Genomic DNA, 25,369 nt, shown 5'->3' with positions numbered 1-25,369 from the left:
TTATTGACGTCACTGAGCAGATTTGATGGAAATCAAACGAAGATCAACCCATAGGGGATCATAAATTTGAACTTGATATAGTTTATGTTTATAAACAAAAGAGAGGCTTCAAAAAATGCTCTTGGCCATTGGATTATTTCGTTGATTGCTGTCTGTGAGAGGTTTAGAATAATAAAAAAGATGAAGAAAAGACATACCAAGGTTAAAAAGAGATACATAAGGGAATGCCTAAAATGTACCTGAAACATACCTGAAATGTGCCTCTCATATCGATTTTTGATGGCTAAAAAGAACCCCCATTTGGAAATTTAGAAAGTACCTATCTAATATCCTTTTATCGGATATAATAATATTTTTCATGCACATATATACACGACGTAAACGCTATGTATAAATCAATTAAAAGTATCCAGGTTTATTTGTGGTCAAATATAAAACCAGATAATGATATACACTTACATATATTTAAATTATTATCATTGATTAATGCACTTATTATTTTATTTTATTTATTTAGTTACCTTTGTTTTCACTCAGAGTCAAAAGTTTCTGTTCAGTTGTACAGCCATAACATGAAATACCCCACTTCTAAATGGACCAAACTGATTTAATACTATACATGGATAACGTATCTGTGACAAGCATTACAACTAATATTAATAACATACACAGATAGTTCACTGATCTTACATAAGGGAAAGAAAGGAGAATTTTAGTGTATTCACATCTAAAAAATAAATGTATCTTCATTTTCCGTTTTGCCACAGTTACACTAACCGTCAGTGTTTCCAAATCTGAGTATTTTTATTTCTGTATATACACGTAGTAGTTTATGTTAGCACTTCATTTGAAATTCTTTATTTTTTATAGTTTGTATCACAGCTGGTTGATTAAAACAAAATATAAACCGTAATAAAATAGATGGGTTGCAGTCATGCCAAAAGGTCGTGCTTTTATTTCTTCGCTGCAAAATTTATAATAAAGAGTAATTTATATATAGATACCGGCCATCCATCCGACTCTTTATTTTTAGCATTTTCAGAAGTCAAATCACTATTTCGCAGAAATATGAAGTGTCAAAACATGGTCAAACTGACACGTCTGTTCAAACCTGAGAGTCAAATATCCTTTTGGAGGGTCAATAACATACTGTCAATGGTCTACTTGATGACCTGACATATATTTTATTAACACTTTCCAACCAGGGTCTGTAGAAAATCTGATATGGCACATTTTACTAATTTACTAATTTAGGTGAATACATTAACACTCATTAGAAATCAATCACCGGCATTATATACAAGTGATTTCGTTATGAATTAATGGTGAAAATACTTCAGAAACTAAAAATTAAAACTAACTGGATAAGTGAAGTTAACAAAGTTAAAAAATCAATACCGGGTGCATGGTTAAGGAAAATAAAAGATACAAACACTAATATTGAAAATATCACTGTTAAAAAACAAAAGAAAGTAACATTAACCTTGTTAAAACAATCAAACCTAGACATAAAAAAAATGCAAGAATCAAAATGTATACAAACAGTTAGTAACAATGACATCAGAAAAACCGATTGCCTATCTATATTGGTTAAATCACTTAACAATAACAGAAAATCATCTTAAAAGTGCATGTAACTTTATATTCTATAAATTAGAAGACAACAAATTAAAAGAATTCAGATGGAAATTATTAAATAAAATACTGACAACAAAACAAATACTGTTTCAATGGAAAATAACACCAGACCCTCATTGTAATTTGTGTCAAAACATTATTGAAGATTATGAACACTTTTTCATAACATGTCCATATTTAGTAAACTTCCAAAGAATCATGAATGACATTTTTTCGATATTAGGATATAATAAAAACATGTTCACACTAAACAATTTTGTCATTGGTTATAAAATACAATACCCTAAATATGATGATATCAATAGGATATTAACATACATAGGTTTTTCAATATACAAAGGATATTGTGTAAGTGAAGCAAAAACAAAACAGATAAGTCTACATTCTATATTAAAACAGCACTTGTTAATGACAGAACATGTTAATAAATACAGAAATAAATCCTTTACACCAATCTTCAAAACTGTTCTTCAGTCTCTTCCTGAATAGATAATGAATCCTGACTTCAAATAATCCAGTTTTGAGTAGAATATTTCAATACACTGAACTGCATCCTGTAGTAAGATACACTGTACACAGGAACACAATACTCTCCAACTGAAAATAGATTTAAAAAAAAAATTATTATAAATATTTTAACAAAATGTAAAATTGAATATTGAATATCTTTAATAGTACAGTCTAATATGCCTTATAAATGAAGCATGACCAACAACGTGTACACAATCACAGGCACCGGCAGATCACGACCACGTGGAGTGAGAAAACAAAACACACACGTGAAGGAAACAGACATTAGCAAATTTCAATACGCAGATATTGTCAAGATACCAATTTAATTTTAATAGTAAGTACTTACCATGAAGTTAATAAAAATAACGTTGCATCGAACTCGATAATCTCTAGACGATACGTACACTGCACACACACAATCCACATGCCCAATATAAACCGGAAATGTAAGCATGGCGGGTAATACAACGATACGGTCGTCGGATAAGCGGATTTAAAAAAACAACACAAAAACCGTGTAATATATTTTTTATTTTTATTTTTTAGGCCTAGTCAATAGATATATAAGGTACAGTACACAATATGGAAACTAGTAAATTAAATTAGTGTGTGAATGAAGTATGACGAGTGAGAGCCCTCTTGTGAGAGGACAAATATTGTAATGTGTATTGTTATAAATCTGAGTGAATAAAATGTTTGTTTGAAAAAAAAAAACAAAAAAACATCGGTACACATATAAAAATCCTAAAAGTGTCTTATTCTTGTCCAATTAAGGATTGTACCTCATTTTGACTGCGTATACGGTAGTATGCCCGCAGTTGGAAACGAACATTTCTTATGGTTAGCGCGTAAAACCTTAACAGTTTTTGCCAAATGTTGAACTTTTTTACTTATTTCGGAAAGGGCTTTGATAATGTTGTTATTACTTGTGCCCAATCCTATTTGCTTTGATTCTTGACAATAAAAATATGTTTGAATCAAAAAAAAAAAAAAAAAAAAAATGAATTAATGGTGTATTATGTAATAATATTAAAGCCTCTCTATGCTTTCGTAACATACATTTTGACATTTACAAAAATATGTTGAATAAAAGAATATATACCCTGATAATAATATAATGTGAGAATCAATACCGTTGTTCTCTACAGCTCCAATTGAAACGTTTAAACTACTCACAGATTACGAGGAATATCTAATGCGATGCCCAACTCTCTATAGGAGGTACGGCTAATAGTTTATGCACGCATGCGCAAACTCTCTTTTTTTTAGAATGGCGGGCTGGTGATTGGCCAAACTCATGGCCACAACTATACTTTTTCTCTTTATGTTCCGGAGTTGTAACTCGGCACGTTCTATTTTAGAATTATTGACGTCACTGAGCAGATTTGATGGAAATCAACCCATAGGGGATTATAAATTTGAACTTGATATAGTTTATGTTTATAAACAAAAGAGAGGCTTCAAAAATGCTCTTGGCCATTGGAGTATTTCGTTGATTGGTGTCTGTGAGAGGAAAAGAATAATAAAAAAGACGAAGAAAAGACATACCAAGGTTAAAAAGAGATACATTAGGGAATGCCTAAAATGTACCTGAAACATACCTGAAATGTGCCTCTCATATCGAGGTACGTTTTTGGTGGCTAAAAAGAACCCCCATTTGGAAATTTAGAAAATACCTAAATGTGTCACATTTGGATCCTTTTATCTGATATAATAATATTTTTCATGCACATATATACACGACGTAAACGCTATGTATAAATCAATTAAAAGTAGTCAGGTTTATTTGTGGTCAAATATAAAACCAGATAATGCTATTCACTTACATATATTTTACGTTATTATTATTATCATTGATTAATACACTTTTTATTTGATTTTATTTATTTATTTATCTTTTTTTTCACTCAGAGTCAAAAATTTCTGTGCAGTTGTACAGCCATAACATGAAATACCCCACTTCTAAATGGACCAAACTGATTTAATACTATACATGGATAACGTATCTGTGACAAGCATTACAACTAATATTAATAACATACACAGATAGTTCACTGATCTTACATAAGGGAAAGAAAGGAGAATTTTAGTGTATTCACATCTAAAAAATAAATGTATCTTCATTTTCCGTTTTGCCACAGTTACACTAACCGTCAGTGTTTCCAAATCTGAGTATTTTTATTTCTGTATATACACGTAGTAGTTTATGTTAGCACTTCATTTGAAATTCTTTATTTTTTATACCCGTTAATATGTTAATAACAATAGTCAGATATCATTCCATTGAAGTTGATTTCCGTAAATGTTAACCATTTATTTTGAACTTTTGGTGCATTATTATCATTCAATTTAAAGGTTATTGTATTTAGGAAAAAGTTTCTTATGTTCAATGTGTCTTTTGTTTTGATCTAGTATATCTAAGGAAGAATCTAAGCGTGGGTAGACGTTATTCTCATTAAGTATTTCTTCCTCTCTCAATATTCTTTAATATTTTGCCTGTATAGCAGATTTTAGTCTAACTAATTCAGATATACAATTTCTCAAATCTATAACATATGTTCATTATTTCAAATTTACCTGCAACAAGTATTTATAAGCCACATTACAATGTTAATTCTACCTTTCATAACATTTTAACCAGTTCATTATGGCAAAAACATGTATTATGTTTTAAACAGTCATATTTTAGGAGATTTCCGGTAAATTTTATATGACTATATACATACTGAATTGTGCCTATGATCAAAATTCTGTTGTTTTTTTTGTTTTGTTTTTTATTTTACAATTTTTATAATCACATTTCAAGCTTTTGGCAATTTAATCAGTGACGATAAGTGGCGATTGACATGTGTTCAGGACAAGAATATGGATACGTTTCACATTTTGCATAGTAATAATCCTAAAGCAAAAAAGTAATTAAAATGTGACACATATTTATGATATGGTGATCCTTGACGTCAGTTTTACATGATTGTAGGCTTGTTTACTTTCTTATAACTAGTGATGCTATTGTATCCGTGTAGAAAAATAAACAAGTAGCTACACCCTCCTCCCAAAAAGGGGATTGTGAAAATTGGGCATGTATGTATGTATGTATGTATGTATGTATGTATGTATGTATGTATGTATGTATGTATGTATGTATGTACGTACGTACGTACGTACGTACGTACGCACGCACGCACGCACGCACGCACGCACGCACGCACGCACGCACGCACGCACGTACGTACGTACGTACGTACGTATGTATGTATGTATGTATGTATGTATGTATGTATACATGCATTGAATTGAATTGAATTGAATTGAATATCTTTATTTCCTCCAACGTGTGAAGATCAATTCGACAATATTAAAAATATGAAAATGAGAACGTACATGTATGTACATTGATTAAATAGACATTATTTTGATATTATGTATGTATTCGATTAATATCGAAACTCAGTACATGGACTGAAATTCGCAGATGTCATATGAGCTGATTATTGTTAAACACAGTTCGCCAAACTTGTGATAAGAGACTACAGGCGGGATAGCCAATGTACAAGAGCTGATTTCATTAGAAAGAATGTCTTTTGCGGACTCGATCATCAACAGTTTCCAATGCCCAGGGCTGATATCAAGCGTATCATTATCTCCTCCAAGAAGAAAATGTACAAGTTTTTCATCATCATTCAAAATACTGGATGGATGGACATAAGTACGTACGTACGTATGTATGCATGTATGCTACACCGGCGAGCCAGTGATTGTGTGAATGTTATGCATAACATCAATCCAAAACTTTGTTTTATAAATCAGATTCATGATGTCTTTAACATAATGGTTAAAACAGAGAGTTTGTTTTACGAGCCAGTGACTTTGACAGTTTAAATTTATCTGTATTTTTTAGAACACGTCCTGACAACTAGAAAAAGTTGGTAATAAATGTTCAAGTTATCACATGAAAACAAAATCTGGACGTACAGACAGACAAGAGAATTATTGTTGATACCGTAACAATGTTTGATTGATAATTTGAGAGGAAATATGCAAAAACAAAGAAATATCTTGTTGACAAGGACGTGTCTTTAATATACTGGGTTCTTGTCACCCACCATCCTACAAAGTTGAAGACCATTCCCCCACCTCAACCTGATAAATACAAGGACCCATCTACAAATAACTCTGAACAACGTATATTTTTCCATCATATCCAGGCATTGTTTGTGTCATGGCGCAGTCCTTAAATTCTAATATCTTCACCAAAAGTGAAAACAAAGTACAAATTAGATGCAAGCTCCTATTGGAATTGGAATAATTTTATGATATTTACATTTCCAGCTTGACAGACACATAACTGCCTTGAATTTATAAAACATAAAAAACTGAGAATTGAAACATCCAAGAAATTGTAATCAACTGGGGGAAACACAGATGATAACTTACCACACAAACTATATACATGTGTAAGTGTTCTTGAACCTATATATAATATCAAAATTCACTTTACAATGATAATTTTGACCGATGACGATACAATCAGTTAAAGAATAAAGGATTCGCTTTCCTATTATTAAAATGGATTAAAACTACCGACAAAAAAATAATAAAAAGTTTTATTTGATATGATTTTAATGGCATTCAATTAAATGACAGCTTTTTAATACAGGATTGTATTATCCTCTGCACCAGACTCAAACATAATAATGTACTTTCTTTAAAAGTTCATTGTAACGACACTCCATATACAGGTCCATATACAAAATGTACCTGCTCTGAAATTAGATCATCAACTAACAATTCCCCCAGTGTTTATCTAGTTCATTTTAAAAACAATTCAGATTATGGGCACGCACCACAATTTCTGGTAAGTTCAATTCAATAAAATTCATTGTTTGGCTTTTTGCAACTTAGTAGGCCTTAGTACAACACAGTAAATATATATGAGTGAGAAACATACCTGCGATCGTAGAAAAGAAACGTCTTCCTCTTCATAACTGCATATTGATGAGGGTGTACTTTTAGAGAATGCCCCGTTGCTGGATCTCTGTGCAATATCCTTCCATAATTTCAACATAGTGATTTCCTTATCATATATTCTATGGATTAATTAATACAGTTCTATCATACAACTACATAATGTGTAATAAAATTATGTATGAAACTTTCTTTTATCTGAAATATTACGCAAGATATGCTATTTTTGTACGCTGAAAAACGGCGAATGAATAAGTTGAGGGAATCATTTATCAGTGATTAAGATAGTGAAATCAAGTCAATGTTAGAATTTTTTTAGAGTAGTTTCCTTGTAAGCTAGGCATTTTTATTATGAATATCGTAGATCATATGACCAAAATAGTACATACGTTAAAAACTGATTTCGCGTCTATTACACATTCGTGTACTTCCTTTTATTTACTTCATTAAAGATCAACATAAAAAAAATCTTATATGAACTTAAATGATATTTATCAGCAAGTAAGATTAAGTTGGCAATTTACAATGATGTTTTTTCTTTACTAATTGGGGAGTGGTTCTAGAACTGTTTCATTCAAACGAATGGGGCCTAATGTGGAACACTTATCATAGAAACGAATGGGGCCTAATGAGGAACACTTATCATAGAAACGAATGGGGCCTAATGTGGTACACTTAACAATTTAACAGTGGGGTTAATATGCCGATAGAAAATACTCGGACATACCACTGAAGAAGTTCAAAGTCTACTTAAGCATCCGTCCGTGAAATCACATGAAGACCTTCCCGACACATACGGTATCTTTGGAAGGTATGATATAGATGGATCTCTAAAACAAACTTACTCGTATTTAACGGCACCGAAATATACAATAGCGGACAGTACTAAGATTGGAAACAACTAGATATACAGAACAAAAATACCTTAGTTTTTTCTCCAATAAACTACTAGTATGATTAATGGTAAGAAAATAATCGAGATCACAGATATTGCTGTATCAGTTTAAAGAAAAAAAGAATGAGATGTATGGATGATTGAGATGTTGAGCATTTGAAATGATATTTTACATGTCTTGTAACTGCACTGTTGAAAAAAATCTTGGAAAGGAAGAACAAAAGTCATAAAATAAAATAAAATAAATAAAAGGATCGGAAACATTACGGTTGCTATCGGCAAATGAGAATAAAGACGGATTAATGGCGTACCTTTCAAATAAGCTGAGTGGGAGGTCATGTTTTGGTGTTTCACCTATCTGGCAGGTTCACAGGAAGAGACCGACATAAAACTTATTTTACAATAGTTGAATCAAATGGTGTACGTTCTCGCGATTTCTCGCAGAATACGGATGTATCTTGCAATTCACTAGACTTCCAGATTATCGGAATACATATACTTCTGTACCGGAGTTAAGGAATATCTGTGAGTGATATATGTCAGAATCTTAGAGTTGTTTGGTATTTATTTTACTGGCTCTTCACGATATCTCAATTGCGGACAAGGGAGAGTCGTCTTTCTTGGATGAGAATCAACCAAAGGTTTAACTCAGTCCGAGGAAGAACTCTTGATGCTGTAAGTTGTATGGTTCTAAATAACCAACCAAACCCGACACTACCAGGTCCTGCACGCTAAACCTGGAATCTTATGGATGGACATTACAAATCAGTCGTGCCGACATTGCTGTCAACACCTGTAGCAATATTTGAACTGGTGAAGTGTTATTGTTTGAGGATGATATGATGCACTAACCGGTGTAAGTGCAAGGGAAATAACCCTGTGAGCACAGAACTATGCCAGTGAGGATCCTAGGAGCAAGAATGCATCAATTTTCTATCGGATACATATCTCAGGGATGACTGCATTAATGACCCTCTGGTATAGAAAATGCTGTATACTAAAGACAATATGTTAAGACCAGCTAGTGCGCTTTGTGTAATTCATATAAGGAATGTGGTACCTAAGGTTATACTGGATAATGTGTAAGAATAAGTTATTACAGATGATGTTAAACTGCTTAAATTTTTTTTGAGCACATATGTATTATTTAAAAAGAATCAATTCTGCAGTATTATAGAGGTAGGCGAACGGTTTTTGAAAGTTAAAATGGTGATATTTACTACTCACAAATTTCCTTTTTGCATATAATTGTTGTATATGACAACGACAGAAAGTAAACAAATTTATGTGATTTTACTTGTTTTTTTAGTTATTATTGCAGACAAAATCAAACAATTTTGAGCAAGAAAATATGACTATGTTTTGGGGTTTGTTGCCATTTCATCATTTTTATCGCTGATATCAGGACCAACGTTGATATTTACTATCACTGCCACATACCTAAAAATCCTAAAGAAATATTGAGAAAGCTTTTTGACTCCCCCACACATGACTTCAGTTTCTTCTGTTATGAGTTACGGCACATTAACATGACTTATACATTAACATATATTTACTATCCATGCGACATACACTGTATAATAAAAGCTAAAATTCTGAAGAAATGTTCTTAATGTATTCATTTGCATGAGTCAATAAACTACAACCACTTGATTTGAGGTATTGACGACGTCAGTAGCAGGTTGGAAGGCAAGGCATACTTTTTCTTCAATGGCAGATTAGATTAGACGGTCTGTTGCTTTCTTCACAAACAACACACATATTTCCCTTAGGTCTATGCACTTACGGTAATGTGTTTGTGACAAGACACACATGAAAGAAATTCGTAATAGTGTTACGCTTGAATAGAAAAGGTAGCAAAATTGTCTTGAGATTTTATCAAGAAATAGATGTTGAGTGAATACAGTACCACGTGATGACAGAACAGTAATGTTACTACGTGATACAGCAGATGACACTGCATTAGGACTCATTATGATTAATGTGCATCACGGTGACAGTCGACTCATTGTGAAATTATAATCATATATGATATGTAAGTATTGCCGCTAGATCTGAGAATCTGAGGGCCAACTAATTGGACTAAAGCAGACGAGTATCGGTCAGCCGGCTGTAACCTCTCCCTGCTGTCAGTGTCACCTATGGAGAATGGAGATATCAACACATTCGTCTTGTGAACAATAATTAAGGTAACATGATAAATTCAGCATTTTGACCCTCCAACCTCTTAGGGCAAATAAACGTGACTTACACATAAACAAATATACATTATGTTGGACAAGCACATGTAGATGATTTGTTAGTTGTTAACATCAAAATCAAATCACAAGTCTCACCTGTCTAGTGTATTTAATATCCTGTAGTTCTATACATACATTATTTGAGTGTAAATTAAGTAAGTGTTAAATCCTTTGAAAGAATTAGTGTAAATTTACTAACTATAGCTATAAGCAGTGTTTATGTAGTACGCTGCTTGTTTAATTAAATTCCATTAGAGATGTAGAACTCAAAGGAAATGTTGAATTGATGTCGCAGTAGAATGTTCTTGATATAAAGGGCTTATTCACATAAATTTAATGATATCCTTTCAAAGCAGCATTTATGGTTTTAAAAAAAGGCTGCTGGGTCTGAAATATCCTCTATATGTGAGCATATTTAATGTGTGTAAAGTGAATACTCTACAAGTAGAAATGGTCATAGAATCTTGATACTGATGGAAGTCACTCAAATATCAATTGTTATCGAAGCTAACATAAAAACTGTTTTAACATAACCTTTCGGACATAAGCAATAACTTCTCCTAGACAATACAATGGTGTATAAAAAATAAACGAAAACAAAAATCATTGCATTGAATATTTAAATCAACTATATGAAATAGCACAGGCATAATTTTCAGTAAAAATAAATTTATTATTTAATATTTTGATTTATTTTAAAATATATGTTTGGTTCATATGCATGTAGTATTTGTTCTGGAAATTGATCAATGGAGTTAACTCTTTCTGACAATAACTTTTTTTATTCACAGACCTTCTTTTCAAATTTATTATAACCCCAGATATGCTCTATATACTGACAAAGTATGAAAAAGAAATACAGTTTTTTTCTTTCTTTCCCCCCCCCCCCCCCCCCCCCCCCCCCCCCCCCTCACATATTTTGACATATGTGGACAAGTTTTATATCATTTTTGTGAGTATAGGATTTATAGATCGGAGTGTTAAAGGTCAAAACATTATGATGATTCTAATCTTCTTTACATATTCTAGTAAAATAGGATACAAATTGTATAATTGAATATATTTTTCAAATGGCCATCGTGAAAAAATAAGTACAAGGACATGTGATTTTTTGTTATGTTATGCCATATTATATGTACATGCATTATATATAATCAATACGAATTATTCTGTTCGCTCGCTGTAAACCCAGGAGAGTTGTAGATAGTGAGGTTAAAGCATTCTTAAGGTTAAATACAATCGCGTGCCATTGTATATATTGGTATAAGTTACACATTAGTCGTTTGCATTTTGCGCTCTTTTCATAAGAATACAAGTACAAATGTTAGTCATGCATGCACGAACAGGTGACACGTCGGTTAAGGTTAACTATATTTATAATGTTACAATCTTTCTTAAATTCCTGATGTCAAATCTTTTTATTCCACACTATGTAAGTGTATATTCAGCAAATTTTAACCTTTTGCTATATGAGCATATATGTAAATTACACTTGCCCTGTGTTTTAACCCTGCCTGTAGTAGTGTTTAAATACCAGTGCTCATTTTTTGTTACCCTATCTTAACACCTAATTCTGTGATGGATATACACTTGTTAACCCTTGATCATGTACTTTATCTTTATGTGCTTCGACTGATTTATTCTATACGTGTCAACACTTTTGAATTTCTTGAATACCTGATTTCACTCTTTTTAACCACACTCTATTAGTGTATATTCAGTCATTTTTTACGTTTTGCTATATGAGCATATACATAATGTATGTAAATTACACTTGTCCTGTGTTTAAACCCTACCTGCAGTAGCACAGTGTTTAAATACCAGTGTTTATTTTTCTTTAACCTATCTTACCACCTAATTCTGTGATCAATATACACTTGTTCACTCTTGATTTTATTCTTCATTGTTTTCATTAGTACATATACAACTGTTTGTCGCAATACCAGCTCTAACGAGCTTATATTGTTTGTATGAATGTTTGCAACTTTATACAAAGATGATTGCATTGCATTGCAATGTATTGCATTGTATCATGTTGTATTGTATTGTATTGTAGTGTAGTGTATTGCAATGTATCCTATTGTATTGTAAGACGGTGTAAGACAGAATTATGAGTGAAGATGAGAAAATTTGACGTTACAATTTCTAAAATTCTGAAAGCTACAAAACAGACGGCAAGATACATGACTTGCATGATTTGCAAGGCTAATGTAACTTAACAAAGTACCACGTATCCGAAGTTCTGTTGAGGCGAATTTTGTGGAATAATGTTGATTTTTAAAAACGAAGAAACACCCACAGATTTGCACAAAACTAATCATATATTAAATAGAGGATATTGAATGATTTCCTTTGGATATAACATATATTTCACGAGTATGACAGAATATCAAGATGTATATCATACGATATGTTATGTTTAACGGAAAACCATTCAATTTTCTTTTTATTGCTTTTTTTATGTTCAAAATCAATATTAAAAACATCGGAAAATTCATAGTGTCAAAAAAGTGCGGGAATCATTATGATAATTCATGAAGTCGTCACTGTGACGTTACTCCACATCAACTTGACGTCGTCACTTTGAAAGGACTGATCAGTGCAATTTAAGCGTTTTCAGCTGTTATCGGAGAATAGCATAAAATGTTTACGCCAAGAGATTATTTTGTCAAAAACTAGTTTGAATATTTCAGAAATACTGCAATATAACCAATTTATCTCTTCGCTTCGATTTGAAAAATCGACAAGTTTCAATGAGGTGAATACAAAGGTTCGCTTTGATTGGTCAAAAACGAAAAACTTATATTTTCACTACAAAATCTTATATTTTCACTGCTCATCGCTGCAGTAAAAATGTAAGTTTTATCAGTTTGATAAATTTCACTGGTAAAAATGTAATAAGCCAAAATGTTCGTTTGGACATGTAGTTTCTTAAAATCATCAATAAGTTGTTGTTAATGCAATCATTAGAGTTATTTTGTGTAAGATATAGCAGCGAACAATCATAAGTCACATAAATAATCATCCTGAACAATAACCATGCCGCTATGCTCTAAAATATCCCCTTCAACTTTATCGACAAGTGTAAGATATAAACATCGGACGATGCATAGACTGTGAAACTGAAATAGACTATTTTATTTATCTTAGAGCTTTTAAAAAGGGGCCGCCTAATTGGTCGACAATCATAATTAGTATTGTTTACAGAGTTGTCGACCAATCATATTGCCCCTTGAAACACCGCTGTAAAAAATATTGTTTACTTCCGTTCCACAGCCGATGCATCGTCGGCTAACACGACCACTTCTGGTCCATTTTCTCATCTTTAAATCATTGTCATACGACAAAAGAAACCATGTATTGATTTTAAAGATTCTAAACCAAGATACGTTACTGAAGTTTGTGTGCATTTGATATTTAAGTCGGATTGAACTTAAGTTCAAAGCGATTCGAAGCTCACCGACAATTCTTGCCTTGTTGATATAGTAAAGTAGAAGTTATGGCTAATTAATGTTTTTTTCTATAATTGCTAATCAGAAGCAGACGCCTGAGATACAATATATTTGTGATTAATAAAGGTCTATGAATATCGGACAATATTTAGTATTCAACTAATCAGCAAGGGTATTTTATCTCGATATTTGCGATATTATCAGTTGTTTCTTGATTAATAACAGTAACATTTCTGTTGAATAATAGTACTTTAATAGTGAAAGATAACCGATAAACTTAAAGATGATCTTGAAACCCAATTTTTATGTTTACGACAGGTTTACTCCGATATTTGTGGTCACTGATCTACAGAATCTAGTATTTTGAAACCAAGATGCCGACACCCAAGGAAATTGCTTTCGGAGCGTTGGCTGGGACGGCAACAACCGCACTGGTGGCATGGAGGATGCTGGTCCCATATTTAGCGGACGACATCGCGGTAAGATGACCGAAGATGATGTTTTGATTTTTCGTATATTTTAATATGATATCATTCCTGTTGCCATGATGTGTTTTGCTTCAGGAGTAAACAACAATATCCTTTTGAAAGAAAGCAAATTGTTCAGTTGTATCCGTTGATGTAATGACATATTGTTTTACACATGTTTACCAAACCTGTCAAAGTTTTGATAAAACATGACGTTAAAATGTAACTGATCTATTGTGGATTAAACGACCAACGCCACTCGTTCCACAGTGATCGTCTTACTGTCTTTAGATACAGTTGGGAATGAAAATAATAATCTATTACTCTATAAACCAAAACTCTAAAAAGCACGCCAATTAAAACCTGTTTGGCAACATAGTATTACAATTAATTCATATGTAAAAATGTTGCTTAAAAACACAACAAACTTCTTTTGCAAACAAAAAGAAATAAATGATAATAGCCTTGTTTATTCATTATTTGATAACTCGATATGATAAATTTCTCATATTAAATTATATGTACATTGTATGCATATATCAATATAATAATATATATGACAAAAATTCAGCATAGAATATGACCCCCCCCCCCCCCCCCCCCCCCCCCCAAAAAAAAAACCCCAAAAAAATCAAACAAAAACAAAACAAAACAAAAACAAAAACATGAACGTTTTCAAACATGTACATACCCAGTATGTCAATCGGTCTATTGGCTGTCTATCCGGATAACTATTCGTAACCTAAAGAACCAAGTTCAATGAATATACACGGTAACGTTACTGGCCTGTAGCTGTAGGGGGATAAACTCAATTTGACCAAATAGGCATGCCTATACATTTCAAAACAATTTCAATCATCTTTTAAGAAGTTACTTTCTTCTAATCATGTAAAAATCAGAACAAACTAAGAAGATACCTCCCTTCTTATTGTATAATCCATATTGGTTGTATGTAAATATGTTTAAGTTTGTTTACCTGTTTTATGAAAGGAGAGGACTTATATAGGCTTTGCCTGATGTCCAATAAAATAAAATGAAATTGAATAACGTTACTGACTAAACGATACTCAGATTAACATATCACCTGGTCCTAAAGACCGAAGGGCTCATATCATGCAGTAGCGTCCGTCCGTCCGGCCGTCCGTCAGCATTTCTTTGAATCGACTCTAACGCTGACGTCTGAGTGGATTATAATAAAAGTTGGTCTGGATCATTTCTGGGTAAATGTAATCCAGTCTTGTATAATTGGAGGATGTCGCCCCCTTAAGGTCAGAGGGACGGGGCCCACTAGTTAAAATATATATAAATCCTTGAAATCACTACTAGACATGAACGACAGAATGTCAGACGCATTATTTGGCAATGGAAATGCAAGTTTGCATAAACAGATAGCCTGACTTGCTTGTGGCCAGAAGGGCGTGACAAAATAAGAAAAAATAGTGTTTTCCATTTAAATCGTCACTCGTCCTAAATGACTAAATGAATTTTGAAATTAAGTCATAAGCATTATCCGGCAAAGAGTTTCAATTTTGTATAAAAGGAGGGCATGACCCTAGAGGAAATCCTTAAAATCCTTCTTTTTACTCTTAATAAAGGATTTGGCCCATATTCAGTTTCAACCGTTGTTCGGAGAGGTCTCAAACTATTTGTTAAATAACTCTTATGGGAGTAGTTTGCCATTGTTACAGAAATATTTAGGTGAACAATCGAGATGCTCTGTGCCTTTTCTTTTGAAATGGCTATAGCTCATCAGTCTTTTGATCAATTAAATTATTTTATTCAAACTGGCTGGGTAAAGTCTGGACCGTTATTAAAGATGTTTCTTTACTGGTATTGTGAACCTTTAGAAATAACACTACTTTGTCAACAGGGATATTAGTGATCATACATGTATGTGGTCTACACTATCAATCACTGATATCATACGTAAAACTGGGTATGAACTATACAAGTGCAATTGATGAGTAGCAAGGGTATTAGCTAGCAACAGGCTAACGCTTTTAGTTTCATATTTAAATATGTTATTTAAGTGTGTGCCCTTTGTACATTCCTACATAAGCAATGAACACATTGAGATAATTCGTTTCTATATCCACACTGTCTCCTTTGAGCGATGAGTCGATGCGGTTGTTTTATGTATATTCGTTTCAGACAATAAGAAGGGCAAGACAAGTCCCAAAACTGACAGCGGAGACAATGTTGTCTGGAAAATTTCTAGTGGATATATTTGAAGACCACGTGGCCAGGAACCCCAAGAAAACCTTCATTATCCACGAGGAAAAAATGTACAGCTACGAGATCGTGAACGACATGGCTAACAGAGTCGCAAACCTGGCCTTGACCTGGAACCTTGCTCCCAATGCCACTGTAGCCACGATGATCTATAATGAAGCCGCTTTCGTGTGGACCTTATTAGGTAAGGAAAAAATCAACTGTATAGTTCCTTATAACAATACATCGTCTATTCAAATTTATAAAAACAACTAGTCCAATAAGTGTCTTATATTCTTAATCGTTAAATATCATCACGATCATACATTTTTTTTCTCGTAGGCCTGTTGAAAGCCGGTCTGTCTGACGCCATCATCAACTATCATCTCACAGCGAAACCATTGTTGTACTCTCTTAATGTTAGCGACGCCAAAGTCATCATCATTGGAGCCGGTATGTACTGTGCGGAATGTTCATTCTTATAATTGGAGATTCCGTTGTCATCACCATGGTTCTTGCATACATTGTAAACATGGATTTGAGCCTTGATTCACATGGTGGGTGTTGTTGATAAATAAAAAGATGCTTACCCTTCCTAAACACATTGTCGGTTTCTCTTTGCACCTCTTTCATGGTAGCTGTATTAGCCTTTGGTCATATTTTTTCTTGACGTCACAATTATTTTACCTTAATTTGACAGGTGATGAACTGTTGGAGTCGTTTATGGAGATCAGAGAGGGGCTGCCAGCCGTAGCTGTATACGTTCAGGGAAAGGCCCAGGGATGTTTACCCCCAGACACACTTTCATTTGACGACGCAATCTTACGCACACTGCCAGTTAACCTTTGTAGATCCGCCAGATCACACGTGAAATTGACTTCACCAATGTGCTTTATATATACATCTGGAACAACAGGTACTTGTGACACATCTGACCATATACATTTACAGTTTAGATTTTAATAGATTATTTTCACACCATTCAATACTTTTTTATGAATGTATACACAGCCAATGTAGATATTTGTACAGCAAAATGATTATGTAAAATGTTGGACTCGGTGCAAGGTTTGAAGCTGTCTGTCAGCACCTGAGCAAATCATTGAATAACTTTAAAGTGAGAAAGGTCACATTTTTATTCTTTAAGAAGGTAAATCGGCAAGTGATTGAATGCCTTTGAACAACTGACATTTATTCATTATTCACCATTTCAAATCAATGACGTTACCATCTGTAAATGTATGTAAACATTTACACATGTTTAATTGTGTTCCTTGATAGGACTTCCAAAACCAGCCATCATCAATCATGCCAAATCTATTTGGACGTCAGCAATCTACGCCATGTTTGATTTCAGCTCCAGTGACGTAGTATATGTTGTCACACCTCTGTACCACAGCGCCGCCACGTTACTCTGCCTCTTCAACGTGTTAAACCAAGGTACGACGTATTCCAAATTAAAACAATCATTATATTGTATATTGCATTCTATTAAAGATTCATATAATGTTATGTCATGTTATAGAAATAAAGTTTAATTTTTCTCGTAACAATCCTTTTCATTTGCTTAAAAATTACGTTATTAGCCCAATAATTTAAACCAGAACTGTCAGAGGACATTATTTATTCGTTATCCGTTATTCACCTCAATATAAATTTGATTGAAATGGTACATAATCTGAGTTTCATTAAGTAAGATGCTACTATTTGCTTCAGCGTGGTTGTCATGGCATCAAAGCCTTAACAGTGCTGCTTTGCATCCCCTAATACCCACGTACACCAAATTTGGTTAGTACATGTATCGCCAATGGTTAAATTTCAACACATCAAAAATACTTACTGCTTTAACTTGATTGTCATGGTTTAGGTACACAATTTGACAATGGTTGAATGAATTTAGTCAAACGACTCAAGAGTTATTGTTCTTTATTGGACAATCAATTAAAAGTGACGATTTTTCATGGCAACACAAATATTGATGGAAAAAAGACATATGCACATTTGCATATATTTGTGTGACGTTCATAGAAGTCAGTTCACAAGTTTGAGAGAAATTCTTCGGACAACATATGCGCACGACAGACAGGCAGACAGGACATAATGATTCTAGCCCAAACTTCGTTGCGGGGGTATGAATGAAAAAGACGTCGCGTTTGATTGGCTGATACAACCACGTAATAATCTCAAGAGAAAAGACTCCATCAATACACAATGAATGCGTTCATATATATGTCATCTTACCAAACTTTTTTTCCAGAAAATCAAATTAAAATATACAAAATACGTTATATATATATACACGATTTATCAGAAACATAGTTACACAGAAATTTTAAATGTTCCTCGCTTTAAAAGCGACATAGCTGGAAAAAACACTCAACTACCGCGACTGGTGTACATAAGGATTATCTTTGTAGATATATAATATAACATTGTTTTATCAATACACGGCTTACTTCTTAGACATAAACTTATTGTCGGTAAATCCTTTCCCTCGCTTCTGTATTTTTTATATATATACTTTCAGGGGCTACAATAGTGTTGCGAAAAACGTTTTCCGCCAGCCACTTCTTCGAGGATTGTCGTCTTTACGACGTTACCGTCTTACAATACATAGGAGAGCTCCTCCGGTACATTCTTTCACTACCAGAGGTAATTTTGCATCTCAGTATAGAAAAAAATCACCATATTACGAGGTTGCCATATGTAATAAATGAGCTAGCAAACATATGGTAATTACGACAAAATCCGGGTCTGTGCTGTTACTAGATTGGACAGACACATTTTATTGTTTTTTCCTAGGTCAACCTTCAAAATAAATTGCAATCAAAGTGCTCATATTTTTATTTGATATTGAAAATATGGCTGCTACATATCCAGACTTTCGGAATGCACCATGGACTCGCCATAGTCGGTGACTTTGAATGGATTATCTTGGTGATAAAATATTTCTCTATACAAAAAGAAGACCGAAATCAATGATACTGAATTAAAAATGTTTCGTTTCAATACTTAAATTTGAATTTCAACCTAATATCTGCTATGTTAAAGACTCCTCTTGACTCCGTCCATAAGATCCGAGTTGCCTTCGGGAATGGTCTAAGACCGGACATCTGGACAGAGTTTCAGAAACGCTTCAACATTCCTTGGATCATAGAAATGTTTGGGGCTACGGAAGGCACTGGAGTATTAGTGAATACTACCCAAAAGGTCGGGGCCTGTGGGAGGCTGTCACCCTTGATGGTGAGAATTCACTTTTAGTTGTAGGTAATAATTCTGTTTCAGGTTAACGTTTCCTTAATGGCGTGAATTCAAATTCACGTGAGCGTCTCTTAGATGGTGAAAATTCCCTCTTGCCCTCTCACAGAAAGATATCTTAAATCAAATGTTCACCCGTTTTATATTAATTCTTTCCTCTCTTATGATCTCTGAGGTTGGATTTATTTCGTGTTTTTCACTTATCAACATTATTGAAAAAAAAATATACTTCAAGGATTTCGACATACTCGGTTTTTGTTTCAAAACCGTCACATGTGTTTCTGGATTATATGTCTAATGATATTGCTGAAGTTGCAATTTTCGTTGTCAATGTTTTGACAGAAAACTTAAAGATTTAGAATAGATTTTAATACACATTTTATTGCCATTGTAATTTAAATAATTACATTAAAAGAATACCAGAAATCTTACAATATGCCATACATTTCTGATTTCAGAACACAGAAAAGAAAAACAAATCTATCTTATATTGAAATTAAATATTGATGGATAACATTTGTTTTCGATAGCGATTGGCAAGTAAAGATCAGTTTAACGACATCCATATAATACGGTATGACCCAATTGAGGACAGCCCGATCCGCGACAAAGCAGGTCACTGCATCAAAATCCAACCAGGTAATGTAAGAACGTCGTGAGATCCATAGAGGATGTCGGGGAAGACAAATAAGTTACAAAGTGAAATGAAGTGAGGACAAGAGGGTCTTTGCGCCCACCATTGAATGATCTTTATAGGTTCCATGTCAGATTGATCTCTAGTTTTCCCTTCCTCTTACTAATCTGTACAAATTGAGAAACATCCCTCAAGTACTTTTCAAACAAGGGGAACCTACATGTATATATGAAATTTGAGAAAGATTCCTTTAGTACTTTCTTAGAAATATCAATAACAAACTTTAATTGTCAAAATCCAAGATGGCTGCCTGTCGGCCATGTTGTTTTCCGACTGGTCCTTAAATGCAATATGCCAAACTAGGGACCATGGGAAACCTACATATGAAATTTGAGAAAGATCCTTTCACTACATTCTGAGAAATAGCGATAACAAACTTCAATTATCAAAATCTAAGATGGCTGCCTGTCGGCCATGTTGTTTTCCGATTGGTCTCAAAATGCAATATGCATAACAAGGCACCAATAGGAACCTACATATGAAATTGAGAACGGTCCCGTGACTACTTACTGAGAAATAGTGATAACAAGCTTCAATTGTCAAAATCAAAGATGGCTGCCTGTCGGCCATGATGTTTTGTGATTGATCTCAAAATGCGATATGCATAACTAGGCACCAAGAAGAACCTACATCTAAAATTTGAGAAAGATCCCTTCATTACTTTCTGAGAAATAGCGATAACAAACTTCAATTATCAAAATCTAAGATGGCTGCCTGTCGGCTATGTTGTTTTCCGATTGGTCTCAAAATAAATGCAATATGCACCAAGGAAAAGCTACCTATGAAATTTTAGAAAGATCCTTTCAGTACTTTCTGAGGATTAGCGATAACAAGAATTGTTTACGGACGGACGGACCACGGACCACGGACCACGGACGAAGGGCGATTTGAATACCCACCATCTGATGATGGTGGGCTAAAAATATCTCTATATTTTGTATCATATAGGCTTTCTAAAATGGATCAAAATTTGTATTATTTTCAAATGGGTATAATCATCTCCTACCTGAAAGATTGATATTTTCAAAACATTATAAAATGTCTTATTTGAATATCTAGAGACATGATTACTCAAATTGAGTTTACTGCAATTCCCTTAGATTTCGCGAATACTTAATTTCGCGAACTGTTCAGACTTTAAATTCACAAATTATGAGTTATTAGAGACATGGACTTTACAAGACTCTCATATCGGTAACCGATAGCTTCATATTGGCCGACATTTTGTTTATGAGAAATATGTGACTACAGCTGAAAAGTCCTACAATTCTGTCAATTGAGGCATGTACATACTTGAGTACGGGCAAGCATATAATGCATGTACGTAGAAAAAAAGGGGGAAAAACACCACGAATGCAATCAAATGTAATTTTGAAAGTGTTCTATGTTTCTGAAAGTGCGGCGAGTCGCATGCTATAAACTTTCCCGACACAAAAAATAGTCTCGTGGTTTCCAACTCTATTCATTAGTTCATACGTGATCGTCCTCCTTATAGCTGAACATACATTGTATGAATGGCGCTATTTTGCAAAGTTCTACAATGGTAATACAAGACCTTGGCTTAAATGTACTAAAGGCGACTGATTTAAAAGGTAATATGTTTGTGATTGTGTTATACGGAATAAAAGCAATATATGATGGAATAATTATGGATGCCATTCAGAGTTAGTACTTTCCTACAAGTAATTGTGGACGATTTGAATTCGCTATTGACTCTCTTGAAGGTAGAGATGTCCAAAATCGACGTCTGAATAACTCTTTATCACTTCAGGTACCACTTTTGTATGTCTCCGCGTTTAGTTTTTAGGCCACCATCATAAGATAGTAGACTGTTTTTCCGTAGTCCTTGGACTGTGGTCCGTCGTTGTGAGAAAACCTGTTATCCTTATATCGTGAGAAGTACTAGAAGGATTTTCCTCATATAGATATCCCCTGGGCCCTTGTGCTCCTTTGATTCTGAGTCTGATCCATAAAAGAAAATGGCCGCAAGGTGTCAATCTTTGTATTTTACAGTTGAAGGCTGTTATCAGTTTTTGGGATCACCTAGTCCGAAGCGTAAAGTGAGTTTCTGCCGTGGTGCGGCGTCTATCGTCTTTCAGTCGATCGTCCGGCGTCAACGTTTTTTATTCGGACGGTTTCCTCTCATTAACCAGGATGCCCAGGATCATGATATTTGGCTACTAGGCTCCTGAGATGATGCTCCACATGTTTTGTACCAAGAAATGACCTTGACCTATATCCAATATTACTGAGTCAAATATGTTAAAACATTCAAACGATTTTTTGTAACATGTAAAATTTGTTCATAGGACTTCCTCTGATTAACTGAAAGTCGTAGAATCAGGTTATTTTGATTAAAAGGCAGATAATCATCCAACAAGCGAGTGATGCATATTTTGTTTAAGAAAACAAATGGCTGACAGTTTAAGATAAGTATTGATATATATAATTCATTATAATAATGAAGGATAATCTGGCCTCAAACTTTGTATTAGGTTGCTATTGGTCCATTGTTGTGGCCGTTTGATTTTTGAGTCTGATCCAGAAAAGTAAATGACTGAGAGTTGAAAATTGCTGTTTCTAATTCATAGAAATTTCTTCTTCGATATCATTAAATGACAGGTTCTCCTTGCTATCAAATCATTAAAGTAGAAAATAATCAGTCTTGTTTCTGGTGAGAGCGAGGCAAAGCTATCTGATTGTATTCGTTTGATGAAATGTTCTTAATTCTATTTTTGCCCATTTGAAATATCTATACTGCTATACTAAAAAAAGTATTGATATATGTTTATTTGATTAACACAGGTGAACAGGGCCTGATTGTAACTCCAATACCGGAAACATACACTGGGTTCTATAAGGGTGACAAAACACTGAGCGAGAAGAAAATAATAAGAAATGTGTTCAAAGACGGTGACAAATACTTCAACTTTGGAGATCTTCTTTACATGGACAAGGACTACTATATCTACTTCAGGGACCGTGTCGGGGACACTTTCAGGTAAGGCCTCTGTATACAGGAACTGAATATTGAAGAATTTCGTTTCAACATATTGCATTGATGGCACCATCGTGCTGATAAATGCCCATATAAAAATGAGTACAGTATAAGGTGATTTTATTGATATTTCGGGAGAATAATCATAAGATAGTATTGCCTAAACGTAAGAAATTTCATCAAGTTAGAGAACATGATCTGTGAGTTGTTCACGTGAAGTAATATATGAATTGATTTTAAAGTAACGAAAATTCGTGAACTTACACGCCACACTTTTTATCAGTTCATAGCTTTTTGACATTATGGAGTTATGGGGCACCTCTCAATTTTGACGTTTCCTTCGCTCCGTTTTGATTTTCCGTCGTTGCCCCTTCCTGTAGGTATCAACAGTTTAGACCGTTATCATTTACGACAAGTCCTTTAAGGACAGACCAGCCAATGGTGATTTATCTATTCTTTGTCTCCTGTTGTATCAATTTGTGCTAAAAGATGCTAATATCGCGTGCTCCTTTTGTACATGGATATATACCATAATGTTTTATATTCATGATTTTCTCATGTAATTTTTGTTTAATACTTTGTGCTTAGAAACAGCATATTGGCCAAAACCTATGAATAATGGACATATGACATCTGTGGCGAACACAATGATCTACTATACAGTGTACAATTGTACAATGTAGCTTGTTCTATTTGGAATGACATGTGATAATTTAAGACATTGCTAACGAATCTAACCCGGGAACTGCAGATTTTCGCTCCGAAAAATCGTGATCGACAGACGTCCAGTGAACGTATGCATTGTATTCTATTCATGAAAATAATCGACGTATTATCCATGGATAATCAGCCGAAATAAATTTTCTCAATATATTTATGAAATGCTAAGACATTTTAACGAAGTCTCTAAGTGCAGATACTATCCAGGAAACTAGAGTAGATAGAAGAGAAAGGAAGGGAATTCGCTCGTCCATGTTTGATTATATTTGTTGTTTGTATACCATCAGGTGGAAAGGCGAAAATGTATCGACCCGAGAGGTTTGCGACGTCATTAGCACTCTCGACTTCGTTCAAGACGTCAACGTGTACGGGGTACAAATAACAGGTAAACAGGCGTATTTATAAACGTTGTCTTGGTTTGACGAAAATAAGATCTTATGGCGCACTTCAAACAAAATAGAAATATCAACTCACAATTATATCAATGAGAAAATTGCAGTTGTAATTAGTTTAAAACTTTAATCGAATAGCGTGGTGTTTGAAAAGCTCGAAAGTTCATATTCCTACCCGGTCATGTCTATGACATTATCTAATTCTGGTGCTGTGACAAGGATAAATAATGTTTTAAGCTATCTATTTTAAATCAACAGTCTTTGGTGTCATTTGGCTGATATCGCAAGACTTTATATGAAACCTGTGTTAAGGACATAAATATCAATTGCATGTGTATAACGTTTAATCTAATCATTCTCTACTTTGATATTACCAATTAAGGTACGGAAGGAAGAGCTGGGATGGCTGCTTTATCTGTGAAAGACAATAAAGACGTGACTCCTTCTATGCTGCAGTCATTGTACAGGCTATGCCAGAAAGACTTACCTAATTACGCCCGGCCAATATTCATCCGATTCCAGAAGACCTTTATCGTGACGCAGACGATGAAACACCGGAAACTCGAGCTGGTAGAAGAAGGGTTTGACGTTGACAGGATCAAGGACCCAATGTATTACATAGACAATGATAAAAAGACGTATTCCCGTCTAACTCAGTCTTCAAAGGAAAGAATAATTAATTCCAGACTGTAATATTCTATTTTCAATCTGTATCTGAGATTTATAAAATCTGAAATCACTTTATAATCTTTTTTCCCACATACATGTATACACCAATGAATTGTTGTAGGAATGGGCCTACAGTTGAACTTTGGTCGTGATTATGTTTCTTATCTTGTATTCTCAGGAGAAACATTATAGATAATTTTATTATATTCTTACCAGTGACATATCAGAAATTATCACTCAATAAAAACTATCATCAC

The 25,369-nt window shown here is 33.9% G+C and overlaps 1 protein-coding gene across 1 annotated transcript; it reads left to right on the top strand.

Moving 5' to 3' along the window:
- The first annotated feature begins 9,912 nt into the window (after positions 1 to 9,912).
- LOC117334552 (very long-chain acyl-CoA synthetase-like) lies at positions 9,913 to 25,369 on the top strand. Its single transcript, XM_033894235.1, has 12 exons — positions 9,913 to 10,200; positions 14,022 to 14,182; positions 16,322 to 16,586; positions 16,724 to 16,834; positions 17,082 to 17,297; positions 17,663 to 17,821; positions 18,909 to 19,033; positions 19,433 to 19,624; positions 20,170 to 20,278; positions 23,139 to 23,334; positions 24,339 to 24,436; positions 24,826 to 25,369. Exons 2-12 carry the CDS (start codon positions 14,078 to 14,080, stop codon positions 25,134 to 25,136), a joined length of 1,887 nt encoding a protein of 628 aa, XP_033750126.1. The 5' UTR covers positions 9,913 to 10,200; positions 14,022 to 14,077; the 3' UTR covers positions 25,137 to 25,369.

This window comes from Pecten maximus, chromosome 9 (assembly GCF_902652985.1).
Source record: "Pecten maximus chromosome 9, xPecMax1.1, whole genome shotgun sequence".
NCBI lineage: Eukaryota > Metazoa > Mollusca > Bivalvia > Pectinida > Pectinidae > Pecten > Pecten maximus.
The sequence above is the reverse complement of the archived record's forward strand: the minus strand, read 5'-3'. Positions and strand labels throughout refer to the sequence as shown.

What these genes read in the sequence shown, in the direction of transcription:
- LOC117334552 (XM_033894235.1), top strand. Translation starts at nt 14,078, where the DNA reads ATGCCGACACCCAAGGAAATTGCTTTCGGAGCGTTGGCTGGGACGGCA. An exon ending in ATTTAGCGGACGACATCGCG is followed by an intron (nt 14,183 to 16,321) that starts GTAAGATGACCG and finishes TATTCGTTTCAG; the next exon opens with ACAATAAGAAGGGCAAGACA. An exon ending in GTACGGGGTACAAATAACAG is followed by an intron (nt 24,437 to 24,825) that starts GTAAACAGGCGT and finishes TTACCAATTAAG; the next exon opens with GTACGGAAGGAAGAGCTGGG.